Source organism: Pelophylax lessonae (genome assembly GCF_965119305.1).
Source record: "Pelophylax lessonae genome assembly, chromosome: 4".
In the NCBI taxonomy this organism is placed as follows: domain Eukaryota; kingdom Metazoa; phylum Chordata; class Amphibia; order Anura; family Ranidae; genus Pelophylax; species Pelophylax lessonae.
The window spans coordinates 528,538,639-528,553,834 of record NC_138771.1 but is presented as its reverse complement, the minus strand read 5'-3'; the positions used below and the strand labels follow the sequence as shown (position 1 = coordinate 528,553,834).

The 15,196-nt window shown below is 41.1% G+C and overlaps 1 protein-coding gene across 1 annotated transcript in view; it reads right to left on the bottom strand.

The window, feature by feature from the left end:
* Window positions 1–6,467: 6,467 nt before the first annotated feature.
* EFCAB6 (EF-hand calcium binding domain 6) overlaps window positions 6,468–15,196 on the bottom strand; it is a gene marked incomplete at its 5' end in the record, with an annotated part of 240,295 nt that continues 231,566 nt past the window's right edge. The window contains 3 exons of the mRNA XM_082254131.1: window positions 6,468–6,977; window positions 13,140–13,289; window positions 14,418–14,602. Coding sequence (XP_082110257.1) covers window positions 6,855–6,977; window positions 13,140–13,289; window positions 14,418–14,602 — 458 coding nt within the window. The 3' untranslated portion in view covers window positions 6,468–6,854. The remainder of the gene's footprint in view (window positions 6,978–13,139; window positions 13,290–14,417; window positions 14,603–15,196) is intronic.

The following is a 15,196-nucleotide window of genomic DNA, read 5'->3' as shown; positions in this document are numbered from 1 at the left end:
CCTTGTGATAAAAACATCTTTCCCTATTGCCATATCTATTCTAGAAAATGTTGAGTGCGTGTCTGAATAACATGGAAATACTTGGTCTGTTGGGTGTCTTTCTAGCCAAATATCCCTCAAACCTGTCTCTCTAAATGTATTGTACAATAGTGTAAATTAGTTTTCTTCATGTCTATTTCCAGCCAGGAATTTATCCACTTGGGTATTTATCACCATATATTATCTACTATAAATTCTAATAAATGTTTAATTACCTCTAATTTAAAAGGAGGAGGGACATATACTTTCATTATTATACATAGCGTTTCTGCTAACATACAATATAGAAATATATATCTTCCCTTACTGTCTATCTTTACTTGCCTACAGGAGAATCTCTTTGATTTCTGTATTAAGATACTTGTTCCTCTTGAATACGTACGTAGTATATACTGAATGAAACTGAAACGGGAATCCTTTACACCTTAATCGTAACTCTGTTTCTTTTGTTGAGTGTGTCTCCTGCAGGCAAAGGACAGATCCTCCAAATGTAGCAACAAACTTAAATAAGGCTATTTCTTTAGTGGGTCACCTAATCCTCTCACATTCCACGAACAAATCATGACCCCTTCATTCATTTTTACGCAAATGTAAATATTAAAATATTATACATTTATTTTAGTGAACCACCCAGTGCAAATAGAAATCCCTACATAATATTCCTTTAACTCATACCCTCTGTGTTTTTTGTATGGTATCCTTGTATTTTTTAAATAATTTACCTGAACTATTATCCTCTTTAATTTCTTCTGTGTATTTTCCATATTAAATATCTGTGTTTGTGTCTGTGTTTGTTTTTTCCTCTCCCTTCTCCCTATTTTAGTCCCACCCCCACCACCCCCAACAAACATTTTACCTACTACAAATACCCTGTGGTTGTCTAAACAATCACAATACTCAAAATACGCACACCTTCTAACCTGTGACTCCATTAAACACATATAGCTCCCATTTAAACTTGATAGTGAGAAAAGGAGAGGAAAAAAAAAAAGATACTTTCCCTCTCCCTTTCTTAGCCCCCTTGTGTCAAAGCAAAAAAAGCAAAAAACCAACCAAGGCGCGGCTGCAGTAGGTGTATCAAAAAAGTAGACCCTACCATCCACCACAACTCTCAGCCATGCTGGATATAACATGGCATATTGCATTTCTTGATATCTATATATTTCACCCTCCTTCTCTGCACTTCTGCTGAGAAGTCTGGAAAAAATGGAATTTTCACCCCATTAAGTCTAATGTCCTTAATTTCTCTTGCTTTTCAGAGTATTGTTTCTCTGTCCTTAAAAGAGACGAGTTTTATAAGCACAGGCCAAGGCATCCCGCCCGAGTCGGGGGTTCTCAATGGTACTCTATGTGCTCCTTCAATTTCAAGCAAAGGTGAGAGTTCTTTTCTCCCTACAGTTTCTGGGATCCATTTTTCCAGAAAGTCTCTCATGTTACTTCCTTCACTTTTGTCCAGGAAACCAACTATCCGAACGTTATTTCTCCTTAGCCAGTTTTCTAAGTCTTCTAGTCTGTCATTTTGTTTTTCAACTATGGCCTTCAAAAGTTCAATCTTCTGTTTCATTGGAGTAATTCCATCTTCAATCCCACTTACTCTATCCTCCAATTCTGTAGTACACTCATTGACTTTCTGTAAATCATGAATTACCGATATCATTTAGTCTTTAATACCTTTCAATTGATCTGCCATTTCTGACAAGGCTGATTTGCATCCATTAACTGCTGCCAATACCTTTCTCAAGGATGGTTCCTCTATCAGCAAAGCTTCCAGGCCTGAATGATCCTGTGATACCACTGTATTTGGGGTGCAAGGTGCGGATATTACTTAAAGTGGCCTACTATGCGGGCTTAATCCCTTTACACCTGAGGAATGTAGTGGAGATTATTTTAATTGCTGTTCAGAGTGTAATGCATGGCCTGTTTGGATCCTATTATACTGTAATGAAACATTCTGTAAGAAAAATGCTCCATTATAATGTGGAATTGTGGGGACAGAGGAACATTGTAGCAGATTAATTTAATAAAAGCAACTTTGTTTTATAAACTTGATTTCACTCTGTAGATGCACAGTGATTACATTTTACAATATATTATTGTCACTGATTATATTTTATTATCTGTTTATTTTTGCTATGGAAAAAAACCTTTTTATAATTTTGTAAAAAGCATATAATATTCGTAAACACACTTTCACATGAAAGAAAAAAAAGAGCGGGGGAGAAATTTTGTAAATATTCTTTTAATTATTTTGTTAAAAAAATCTACAAAAATAAATTACTGCAATTCATTTTAATCATTGTGCTTTTCACTGTTTCAATCATCAATATAACACTCAAAAAGGGTTAAACACATACATTTAAATCTGAAAACACGCAAGCAGCTGTTTATAATAAATAGTCCCTTATCCAGCATGGAAAAAACAAAGTCCAATAGTAAAAGGGATTCTCCACCCAGGTGTAAGAAGCATGCAATGGTGAGCCCGATCCTCCACCTCCACCACACACTGACTCTTACCAAAAGCTATGGGCCACTGTTTCAATAATGGCCAAAAAGCGCAGTGGGTGATTCAAAGTATCACTCAGTCTTAGGCATCCTGACCGCTCTGGAGTTGGAAATCCTTCCAGGACTAAGAAATACCAGGTGATTCTCCAGATCAGTGGTTCTCAAATCCTGGTAAGAGTCAGTGTGTGGTGGAGGTGGAGGATCGGGCTCACCATTGCATGCTTCTTACACCTGGGTGGAGAATCCCTTTTACTATTGGACTTTGTTTTATCCATGCTGGATAAAGGACTATTTATTATAAATAGTCCTGCTTTTTTCAAATGGTTTGTTTTTACATGTATTTTAAGCTAGCAGCTGTTGCATCTATTTGGGAGTGCAGAGTTTCATATATCACTGCATTTACATACATTTAAATAATAAAATATTTTAAAATAATGTTCAGATTATTCTCCAATGTTATGGACACATACACTGGAGATCAAAATTAGAGAACAATCTAAAATTTCCTAAATTTCAAGGTGCTTAGTCCTATTTGAAATGATCTAAACAGGACTAAAAGAGCAGTTTTGTTAAGCATATTTCATGAATTACATATATTTTTAAGCACAGAATGAAAAACACTTCAATGAGATTTGAAAAAGAACATTGATCAAAATTAGAGAACACTTTCAGATACCTCTCAGTTTGTGTTAATCTGGCACCTTGTGATAATTTCTTTAATTTTCTGACAAACCCTATTTAACTGGCAGCCTACTTTCCTTTTTTTGCTGACTTTGCAAGATGGTGGTGAGCCGTTTTAAAGTGACTACAAACCCTCCAGCAGCAGGTTGTCCAGATGAAGGCCAAAGGGATGACCCTTTTAGCCATAGCAAGAGAAGTTTGTTGTTCCAAATATGTGATTTCTAGAATATTACATAATTACAATGTCACAAACTCATTCAAGTCCCCCAAGGAGGATAGGATAATGGAGGGAATCTTAATGGGCAATCAGTTCAACACTGCAGCTGCAATCGCTCGCAAGTTCTGCACTGAACAGGGTAAGGGTCTGTCTCATCATACAGTGTCTTGCCGTTTAAGAGAATTTGAACTGAAAGCCCACTCTGCAGTGAACAAACCTCCCATTAGTGAAGGAATCAAAAGGCTAGGCTAACCTTTGCTGAGGAGCATGTTGTGTCGACAGAGGAGAACTGGTCCACAGTTTACTTTAGTGATGAAAGCAAGTTTAATTTATTTGGATCCGATGGGAACTGGGGAAAGGCTGAACCCAAAGTGTGTAAAGAAGTCAGTAAAAGGTGAAGGAGGAAGCATGGTTTAGGGGATGTTTTCTGCAGCAGGAAGTGGGCCTCTTATACAGAGTGAATGCAAATGTTTATCAAAACCTTCTTTGACAACAGACGGTTCCTTCTCTGTGTTCATCACCCAATAAGCCAGAAATTTTCATGCATGACAATGGCCCCCATCACACAGCAAAACAGGTAAAGCAGTTCCTTGAAGCGGAAAACATTGAAAAAATGAAATGGCCAGCCCAGAGTTCTGATCTAAAAAAAATCTCTGAAAAATCATTGGCGGCAAAGTTATGGTTAATAAACTCATTACAGTCACCTGAATTGTGGAAGAGACTGGAAGAAGAGTGGAACAAAATCACACCAGAGCAGTGTGAGAGACTGGTGATGTCCTATGGCCAAAGATGTGCTGAAGTCATTCAAAGCAAGGGCATGTACACTTCCTACTGTATCATGATTGTTGTAACCTTCAGAAACTTTAGTTGTAATCTTTCTCCATGCTACAGTCATTGCTGTTCTCTAATTTTGGCAACTGCATTTTCTACAAAACAAAGGTTTTTTTTTTTTTTTTAAAGTGCCTTGGCTATTTTGAAAAACTGTGTTCTATTAGCATGGTGTCGTCACAACAAAAATGCAATCAAATGTTGAGCAATGAAGATTCAAGTGTTCATAAATTGTTCTTTATTTTGATCTTCAGTGTAGGTTGTTTTTCTTTTTTTACACCAAATACCAAATGATGTAGCAAAAATGGAAATATGCATTTATCAAAGCTGAACCACAAGCAGATTTACTATATGGTCAATAGCACCACTACATCTTCCTATGTGGCCAAAGTATGTGAACCCCCCTACAAATGATTGAGTTCAGTTGTTTCCAGTGAAGAGTACTGCAAAAGCATTCAACATGGTCAAAAGTTGTCAGACATTTGAACATCGCACCCTTTTTTATGTGGCTAAAAGTATTTGGACCTCCCTCCAAATAATTGAGTTCAAGTGTTTCCAGTGAAGGGTACTAGTAATGCTACAGCATGCAAGACAATGTAGGCTATTGTGCTCCTCCAGGCTCCAACCTTGTAGCCACAGTTTTGGGAAGGCCCTTTTCTGTTGCCACATGCTCTGTGCCTTGTGTACAAAGCTAGCTCCATTAAAGTCATAGTTTGATGAGCTTGATGTGGAGCCTGCACAAAGCCCTGAACTCAACCATTCTAAATACCTTTCTGGATACCTATTGCTAAAGGGCTTCCCTAAAACGTTTGACAAGGTTTGGTCCAAGTGGCTTCAGGTAAACTCTACTGCTCATACGTAGATTGCCTTTAATTGAGTGATAAGGTTTAAAGTGTCATGTTGATTGTACTGTGGGGGGAGGGGTGTTTGGTGAGGCCTTTTGGTCTCAGCCCGGGGGACTTTGTCTTATCTTTACTACCGCCCTATGTTTTTAGTGTGGGGCACACACACATATGGGTAGCGGCAGCTTATTTTTAGTTTTGTTTTGACTTTGTTTTTTTTGTACCTTGCACTTAGCATGGTGGATGTTTGTAGTCTGCTATGTTTCAGCCCCTGCGAGGGCATTTCTCTGTAAATTTTTGAAAATTGATAATAAAGAATTAGAAAAAAAAACAAAAAAACACACCTTTGGGATGAATCAGAACTCAGTTGTGAGTCAGGCCCTCTCATCTAACATTAGTAACTGACCTTACAAATATTCATTTGTTTGCATGGACAAAAATTTCCCAAGAGACACCCTAACTTTTGTATAAAGCCTTCCCACAAGAGTAGAGGCTGTTACAGCCACAACTAGAGGGGCCAACTCCATATTGATTCGCATGGTTTTGGAAAGAGCTGTCCAACACCATACAAAGACATTTTACACAATTGTTTTCTTCCAACCTTGTGGCCACAGTTTGAGAAAGGCCCTTTTCTGTTCTAGCTTAACCATGCCCCTGTGCAACATAGCCAGCTCCATAAAGGCATGGTTTGACCTGTTTGCCATGGAGGAACTAAAGTGGTCTGCAGAAAATCCTGACCTCAAACCTACTGAACTCCTTTGGGATAAATTGGAATGTCGACTGCGAGTCAGGTCTTTATATTGGGCCTTATATTTTATATAAGGCCCTTTAAATCCCTGCACATCAGGACTTCACCTGGAAGAAAGAGTAGAAACTGTGTGAATCAATCAGGTTCTCCTTTACTGTACACTGCTGTTAATATTACCCTGTGAGCTAGAGACAGTATAGAGACGATTTCATCCAAGTGGAGATTCTTCTCCATTATCTAATCAGCAAGCTGGGTGATGGTGAGTGACCAAGCTTTATGGCTCAACTGCAGTAGAGAAAAGAACAGTCCCCAGTGCAGCTATGCTGTCTGGCAGGTTGCCTAAGTCACATGCTAAACAGAATTACAAATCTTTTGGTACTTAAGACAGATACATATATGTATATTAAATGTACATCTAGCTGCATGCCTGGAGTTCAGCTTTAATAAAATTAAATGGAAAGGGAACCACCAGAGTTTACTTAGTTGCTAATTAAAAAAAAAGGAAGAAAGAAAGAAAATATCTATAATAAATCTGAACATTTAATGAAACCAGGGGATTTAATGAAGTTTATTTATACACACTATGTATAATTTTCTCATGGCAGATGACTAAAAATTACCATCATATATCCATTAATGAACTTGGAGAATTTTTATTTTCGCAATGTGTTGCAATGGAAACGTTTGTACTGGGAGGGTATACCATTTTTTAGCCATGAAGACATTCATCTTAGATTTAGAAACTTTAAAGAGCCCTAGTTATTTTTGTCTTATTAAAGTAATTAGGTTGATGAAAGCAGACACTCTTCATTAGAGTTTAACGCAGAAGCTGCGCTCATTTTGCAGAACGTTATTTATCAGTCTGCAGTTTATGAGCTGTGGCCAATGTTAATGTAGTTTCACAGTCGTGTAAATATATTTATTCCTGTTTGAATCAAAGCATTAAAATCAGAGGATGAAATACAAAACACCACTGCTGCAAAATCGTGTCACTTTCTTATCTCAGAAACTCACTGAGGAAGTCATTGTAAGAGACTTTGGATTTTAAATCTTTGTCAAAGTAGCCTAGAATGTGGAAGAACTCCTCCTCTGAAAGATTGATGCCAAATTTCCGCAGGACCTTAAAAAAAAAAAAAAAAAAAAATTAAATTAAATAAATACATATTTGTCAAGGCTCTAATTTATCCAGGTCATAGTATATAACTAACAGTAGTTAGTCACTTTCAGCTGGAACTGTTCTGCAACGTTGAAGATATTTTACCACTCATGCAAGTGACTTCCAAATGCATCAACTGAGAAGGCCACTTGGATGACTAGTGACAAGTTTAATGATACCTTGTCACCATCTTAACTACTTACCCTCTGAAACAATCTTTTCATTTTTTGCACGGGTTAAAATCAGCATTTTGGCTAGAAATTTACTGGAAGCAGGAGAAGCTGGGAGAATGACCTAAGGCAGACCTTTCCGCCCAGAAAAGTAAAAAGCACAGTTGCACACAGCTCTGCATTCTCAATAATAAACATGGTATACTCTCATTCCAAAATACTGTATTTTAAGTAAACATTAAATTACATTTTCTGCTCTTCTGCCTCTGCCGAGGCACTGGTGACAAAGCCAGTGCCTTCCAGCTGCCTCCTGTGAAGGCTACATTACCAGAGCCCTCCAAGAAATTCTTATCTCTCTTATCTCTTAGATAACTTTTTTTTTAAATTAACGTAGAATTGAAAGAAAAACTTTTTTTTTTCATTTAGATAGAGTAAGGGAGGGTTATAAACCCTGTCAGAATATTTTTTTCACCATCTGTGTCCCATTGTGGAGATTTCCCCTCACTTCCTGTCCCATAGCCAAATAGGAAGCGAGAGAAAATCCCTGCAAATTAAGGGAATCCACTTGGGACCCCCAGGTCACCAAAACTAGTGTCTCTATTGGAAGATTTACCCTCTATTACTTTTCTTGGGAAAACCCAGAATTTGGGATTTTCTTTTACTTAAACTTTCAGTGATATTGGTAAACAGGACAACAATAGGGGTTGAATCTCCTTAACGATGTATGCAGACAGCAATAACAAATGACAGGTGTTCTTATCCCTCTGCACTCTATCCAAAACAAAAAAAAATGGATTTTTGTAAGAACTTACTGTAAAATCCTTTTCTCTGAAGTTCATCGACAGACCCAGCTCCATCTAGTCAGAGACTATAGGGTTATGCTCCTCCTATCAGGAATAGGCACTAGGCAGGAAAAAAGCTTAACCACACCTATGGGGGCTGTCCCTGCAGGCGTAACCCCACACACCCTGCTATCATAAAGCAGTTTAGTTGCAAGCAGTGTTTAGAATAGAAAAAACCCCATTCACTCAGAAGTAGAGGGGCAGGTGCTGCGTCGGTCGATGAACTTCAGAGAAAAGGATTTTACGGTAAGTTCTTACAAAAATCAAGTTTTCTCTATCGTTCATCGACAGACGCAGCTCCATCTAGTCAGAGACTTTAGGGATGTCCCAAAGCAGCATATTCATGAGGGGTGGGAATACAACGGAAACGTAACTCCCCAAAGGCTAAACTAAGCCAAACAGGAAACATTGAGCTCAACCAGGAACAACTGGAGAACAAAGAGAAACAAAAAAAAAACAGTTCTCTTTAAACAGCAGCCTGCAAAACCTATGCGGCCAAAAGAAGCATCCAAAGATGCCAATACATCTACTTTGTAGAATTTTGTAAACGTATGCACAGATGACCAAGTTGCCGCCTTGCAAACTTGCAGCACGATGCCTGATGGCGAAAAAAAAAAAAAAAAGCACTCAGCGCTCTTGTAGAATGCACCTTCATCAGTAAAGGAGGAACCTGACCCTTCAGTGAATAAGCCTGAACTACCGTCTGCCTGATCCTACTTGATATGGTCGCCGCAGACGCAGCCAATCCCTTACAAGATCCTTCGGTAAGGATAAAATGAGCGTCTGATATCCTAAAAGACTCAGTGGTCTCCAGATAGACCCTGATAGCTGGAACCACATCCAAAGAGTGCAACGCAAATTCCTTAGAATGTTTGGGCTTAGGGCAGAGTGAAGGCAACACAATGTCTTCATTCAGAGGAAATTTAGAAACAACCTTAGGAAGAAATGACGGATTAGGTCGAAGTACCACTTTATCCCTGTGTACCACCAGATAAGGTGAGCAGCAGGACAACGCCGCCAGTTCAGATAGTCTGCGAGCGGAAGTGATAGCCATGAAGAAGGCAACCTTCTGGGACCACGAAAGCAGAGAAATCTCCCGAATGTTCCCAAAAGGAGGCTTTTGAAGAACAGTTAATACCAGGTTGAGGTCCCACGGAGGTAGCGGGGACCTTCTCGGAGGAGCTATATGGCGCACTCCCTGTATAAAGGTACGAATCAAAGCATGCATAGCTAACGGCGTTGGAAATATATAGCCAAAGCCGACCCTTGACCTTTGATAGTGCCCAAAGCCAACCGCTGTTCAACTCCTTTCTGCACAAAGGCCAAGACCCTAGCTATTGAAAACAAGCGAGGGTTCACCTTCAGTGATTCACACCATGAAATATACAATTTCCTTGTACGATGATATATCTTCCTAGAAGTCGATTTCCTAGCCTTCAATAGCATAGGAATCACAGAGTCAGAAAGACCTCTATCTCCCAACACCTGGCTTTAAACAGCCATGCCGTTAAAGCCAGCCACTGTAATGCAGGATGGAAGATTGGACCTTGAGACAGCAGATCTTCCCTGAGAGGAAGTCTTGCTTGTAGTTCCTCTGGATCTTGGTCCTCAGGAACTAACTAGTGAAAATAAAAAAAATCACAAACTAACAAACTTTCCTATAATAGCTAAGACCAGAGTCCTAGCAAGAAGCTAGGTCCTATTTCTTAAACTAGGCAAAAACAAAACTGCTTGATGATAGCAGGGTGTGTGGGGTTATGCCTGCAGGGACGGCCCCCATAGGTGTGGTTAAGCTTTTTTCCTGCCTAGTGCATATTCCTGATGGGAGAAGCATAACCGTATAGTCTCTGACTAGATGGAGCTGCGTCTGCCGATGAACGATAGAGAAACTGGATTTTTGTCTTACCGTAAAATCCTTTTCTCAGATGTTCATTGACGGACACAGCTCCAGATCTTCTTGACCCTTGGGTTTATGCTGCCCCCTACAAGAGTAGGACACTAGGTGGAAAAAAGTTTGACTACGCCTATAGGGCAGTTCCAGGGGGTATACTCCCACTTCCTGCTATAGGTCTTCAGTTTTGTAACAAGCAGTGTCAGAAGAACATAAAACCCAACTCAATAGAGGGGCGGGTGCTGTGTCTGTCAATGAACATCAGAGAAAAGGATTTTATGGTAAGACAAAAACACAGTTTTCGCTTTCGTTTATTGACAGACACAGCTCCAGATCCTCTTGACCCTTGGGACATCCAAAAGCAGTGTCAACATGAGGGGTGGGAAGAACACAGCAAGAAACACACTTCACAAAGGCTAAACATAGCCAACCAAGTAAGAACAGGAGTTCAACCAGGAACAACTGGAGCTCACCTGACAAAAACAAAAAACACCCTCAAAGTGGACTAATCCTCTCCAACAGCGGCCTGCAAAACCTTGCGGCCAAAAGAAGCATCCACAGATGCCAACACATCCACCTTATAAAATTTTTTGAAAGTGTGCACGGACGACCAGGTTGCTGCCTTGCAAACCTGCACTACCGATGCCTGATGATGGAAGGCCCAAGAGGCACTAAGCGCCCTCGTAGAATGCACCTTAACACAAAAAGAAGGATCCTGACCCTTAATGGAATAGGCCTGCACCACTGTCTGTCTGATCCATCTAGAAATGGTCGCAGCAGACGCGGCCGGCCCCTTACTGGGTCCATACAAATAAAGACAAATAAAGGACAAATAAAGAATCAGATTTTCGAAACGACTCAGTCGCCACCAGGTACACTCAAACCACATCCAAAGAATGTAAGGCAATCTCTTTAGGATGCTTAGGCTTAGGACACAAGGAAGGCAACACAATATCTTAATTTAAATGGAAACCAGAGACAACATTAGGAAGGGACGACTGGCAGGGATGAAGCACCACTTTGTCTCTGTGAACCACCAGATAGGGTGAACCACAAGACAACGCAGCCAACTCCGACACCCTGCACGCAGAAGTAATATCCACCAAAAAGGCTACCTTCTGTGAAAATGTAAACAAAGGAAGCTCATAAATATTTGTTTGGTTTCTGAAGAACCGACAGCACCAAATTGAGGTCCCACGGAGGTAACAGAGACCTCACTGGGGGAGCCAGGTGGCGGACCCCCTGAACAAAGGTGTGAACCAAGGAATTCCTGGCCAACCGGTGCTGAAAGAAAATCGCCAGGGCCAAAATCTTGCCTTGGGTGGTACCTAAGGCCAAACTTTGATCTACATCTCTTTGGAGAAACTTCAAGACACAAGACACCCAAAAGGAACAGGGGGAACCCCCCCCCCCCCAGACTCACACCACACAATATACGCCTTCCAGACTCGATGATAAATCTTGCTGGAAGTAGATTTTCTAGCTTTTAACAGCGTAGGAATCACCGATTCAGACACCCCTCTATCCTTCAGCACCCTGGCTTTCAATAGACAAGCTGTTAAAGCCAGCAGGATGGAAGATCGGATCTTGAGCTAAAAGATCTTCTCTGAGAGGGAGTCTCCAAGGGACATCGGCGACCAGCCGTACTATGTCTGCGTACCAAGACCTGCGAGGCCAGTCCAGGGCCACTAGGATGACCAGAATCTCTTCTGCCTCGATTCTTCGTAGAAGAGTTATCGGAGGAAATGCAAATATCAGACAATACTGTCCGCAAGGGGCCACCAGAGCGTCTGTGGCGACAGACAGAGGATCCGGAGACTTTGCTACCAACCTCTGCACCTTTCTGTTGAGAGGAGAAGCCAACAGGTCCACATTGGGTTTCCCCCTCCGGAGACACAGTTGATGAAACACCTCCAGGTGGAGAGACCATTCTCCCTGATCCAACGTCTTCTGACTGAGGTAGTCCGCTTGCCAAATTTCAAACCCTGGAATATGCACAGCGTTCTGTCCACCTTGAAATGCTGGCTACTTCCCGGGCTGCTAGGGCACTTTTGGTGCCCCCTTGATGATGGAAACATGCCACGGCCATGGCATTGTCCGATTGAATCCCTACTGGGTGCCCCCCCAGACGATCAGTCCAATGGGTCAGGCAAAGCCTGATCGCCCAAATTTCCAGGATATTGATCGGTAGGCTGGACTCCTTCAGAGTCCAAATCCCCTGAGCACAATCCGTGCCCAAGACACCTCACTACCTGGACAGGCTGGCATCTGTGGTGACCACCGCCCAGGGTTCTTGTTCCATTAGGCAAGAATCTCCTTTTGCAGAGATCTGGTATGGAACTGAGCAAACGGAACCGCCTCGAAGGGAGAGACTATCAAGCCTAGCACTTGCATACAAGCTCTGAGAAATTACCGCCGGCTGGACAACAGGAGCTGTATCACATCCTGCAACTTCTGGAGTTTCACCTCCGGAAGAAATACCCAGGCTGAGGTGTCCAGGGTCAGGCCCAGATAGTCCAGCTTGGTGGACGGGACCAGAACAGATTTTTGGAAATTAAGCTCCCAGCCGAACACTGGCAGAGTTCGTACCGACATTTCCAGACTGTCTTTTAAGGCATTTGGAGACTCTGCTCGCAAAAGGAGTTCGTCCAAGTACACCAGTACCGCAATCCCCTTCTGCCTTAGCAATGCTAACAATGGGGCCAAAACTTTTGTGAACACCCACGGAGCTGAGGAAGGACCTCAGCTCTGATCGCTTCTTTTTCTGCTTTGCTGTCTGTTACAGTTTCCTGGTAATTCTAGGAGACTGTAACATTAAAACTCAGCAGATCTCAGCGCTCCCTGCAGCCTGCGGCACTCCTGGGCCCCTCTACAGCCAGCAAAGCAGAAAAAGAAGAGATCAGTAAGCAACAATGTCATCAGATGGACTGTTGGCTAAGGCCCCAAAGTGGGACATCCTGAGCTGAGTTTTGAGGAGGTCTGCATCTGTGATTGTATGCTGCTTGCTGATCCTAAGTTAGTGCTGCCTGTGCTCGGAGGGATTTGCCTATCTTTCTGCGGATAGATCAAGGCCCTGGCTGGGTTTAAATCGCAGGTGTGTTTGACCCTGAGAGGTCTCTATAAGCCCGTATGCAGGCAATCTTTATGGTGGAGGATATACTACATGCAGGAATGCACACATGCATATGTACCAAGGAACAGAATTTGGAAAAACTCACTGTACCTGTTTGAAATCCGGAATGCTTATATACCCTGTTCTTGCATCGTCATAAGACTGAAAGGCCCTCCTCATTGGTCTCCAGCAATCCACTATCTTTGGCTGGATTCTGAGTATGACATCCGTAAATGTGGCACCATGCAATCCCGTGCTCATCTAACAGGCAATAAAATAAAGAAAAATAATACAAAAAATAGTCTGTAACATGGTCCATAGTACATGAGATTATATCCGTTTAGAGGAAGTCAACATACAGTATCTCTAAAAAGTAAGTACACCCCTCAAATTTTTGTAAATATTTTATCATATCTTTTCATGTGACAACACTGAAGAAATTACACTTTGTTACAATGTAGTCAATGTACAGCTTGTATAACTTGTATAACAGTGTAAATTTGCTGTCCTCTCAAAATAACTCAACACACAGCCGTTAATGTCGAAACCACTGGCAACAAAAGTGAGTACACCCCTAAGTGACAATGTCCAAATTGGGCCCAAAGTGTCAATAGGGGTTTTAACACTTCCCTACTCCATCCAAAAATGAAGGGCGGTTTGGATATGCACTTTAAAGCTGCACTCCTGGCTAAACAAATATTGCCTAAATACAAGAGGCTTATGCATTGTAAGTTAAATCTGGCTGTGCTTTGTGTATTTTTTTCTGGTTTTGTCTCTGCCCCCCACTGTAGTTTCCAGAGGCAACCTTTATTGGTTGGTCCTGCTGGGTCCCACCCACAGCTCTGCTCTCTACATGGCACATTGATGATGCCACTGCTACTTTTACAAGGTATTAACTTGGTTTGCAAAGGTATTTGGTGAACAGAATGTAGATTTATACTCCTTTTGGCTAATGAGGGATATATCTAAATGAAGTATGCTGTAAACGGAGTTCATTTTAATTTAAGTCCAAAAGAAAATCACAAAATATTGGAGTTCCATTGTAGAGGGTTATCATTCTTAGCAGACAATGGTTAATGAGAAATGCTATTAATATGAATAATTATGGTGAGCTGTGATGTCACTTTGACCAGTGCTGAGATTCTAATAAAGCACAAGGACATATGATCAGAATAATCAAAGATTCCATGAATAATTGTTCAAATGTTACATAGAGATTGTTTGCAGTTTTAACGTGTTTGAAATAGCTGACTTTTTTATCTTTTCTTTGGCTGTCTTTAGTGTGACTATAACAGTTGTCTCCATGTTGTAGGTATTAAAATAAAAGCTCAAATATCAGAAGCATGCAAAACATTAAGCTTTATAAAGAAGATAAATCAGAAAACATACCGGGATCCTTGGCTTTTGCAGTTTTACCCTCTGCAAGAGAGCTGATCCTTGCTGCCTTGGTCCCAGTGTGACATTGCGCAAAAAGTCTGTGTATGACAAATTTCCGTTGTTTCTTAAATCATATTTCATAGTTAACTCCTCCAGTTCTTGCTTCATCAGATCCATGTTAAACCTTTTCATGACATCTGAAATAACAACATACCAATAGACAGGATCAGGTGATACTCGTTATTAGTGATGTCCCAGTTAAGTCGTAACCTGCGGGAAGCATGATAGCACATGATAGCAACTACCGGCTCAATCAGCTGCAGCCAAGGAAACCCCTGCAGTCGCTCTTAACAATGAAACGGGGATTCTGGCTGATGTCATTGAAATATGGCCACATGGTCATATTTAAACAACGTCATTGACCATAAATGGCCATGCAGCCATATTAGGTCAATGACGTCACCAGCATCCCTGTCCATTTGGTATGTTCGACTGGTGGAAAGTTATTGGCTGCATCTGATTAGGCTGGTGGCCTGCTATAATGTGACAACTTACTGCTGGTTCGAGCCGATCCTTAGCTCTTCACTAGTCCTTATATATTAGATTAAATACAGAAGTGCACCACTATAAAATCGTTATAAGCCTTTTACGATAGAGACCTCAGCATTACTTCAACAAGCAGCCTGGCCCCTACACCCCTCTGCAGTCTCTATCTTAAAGGAGGGCATGTACCGGAAAGGCTTATAGATATGTTATGGTGATGCACTGCTGTATTTAGTGCACAGTTTTTG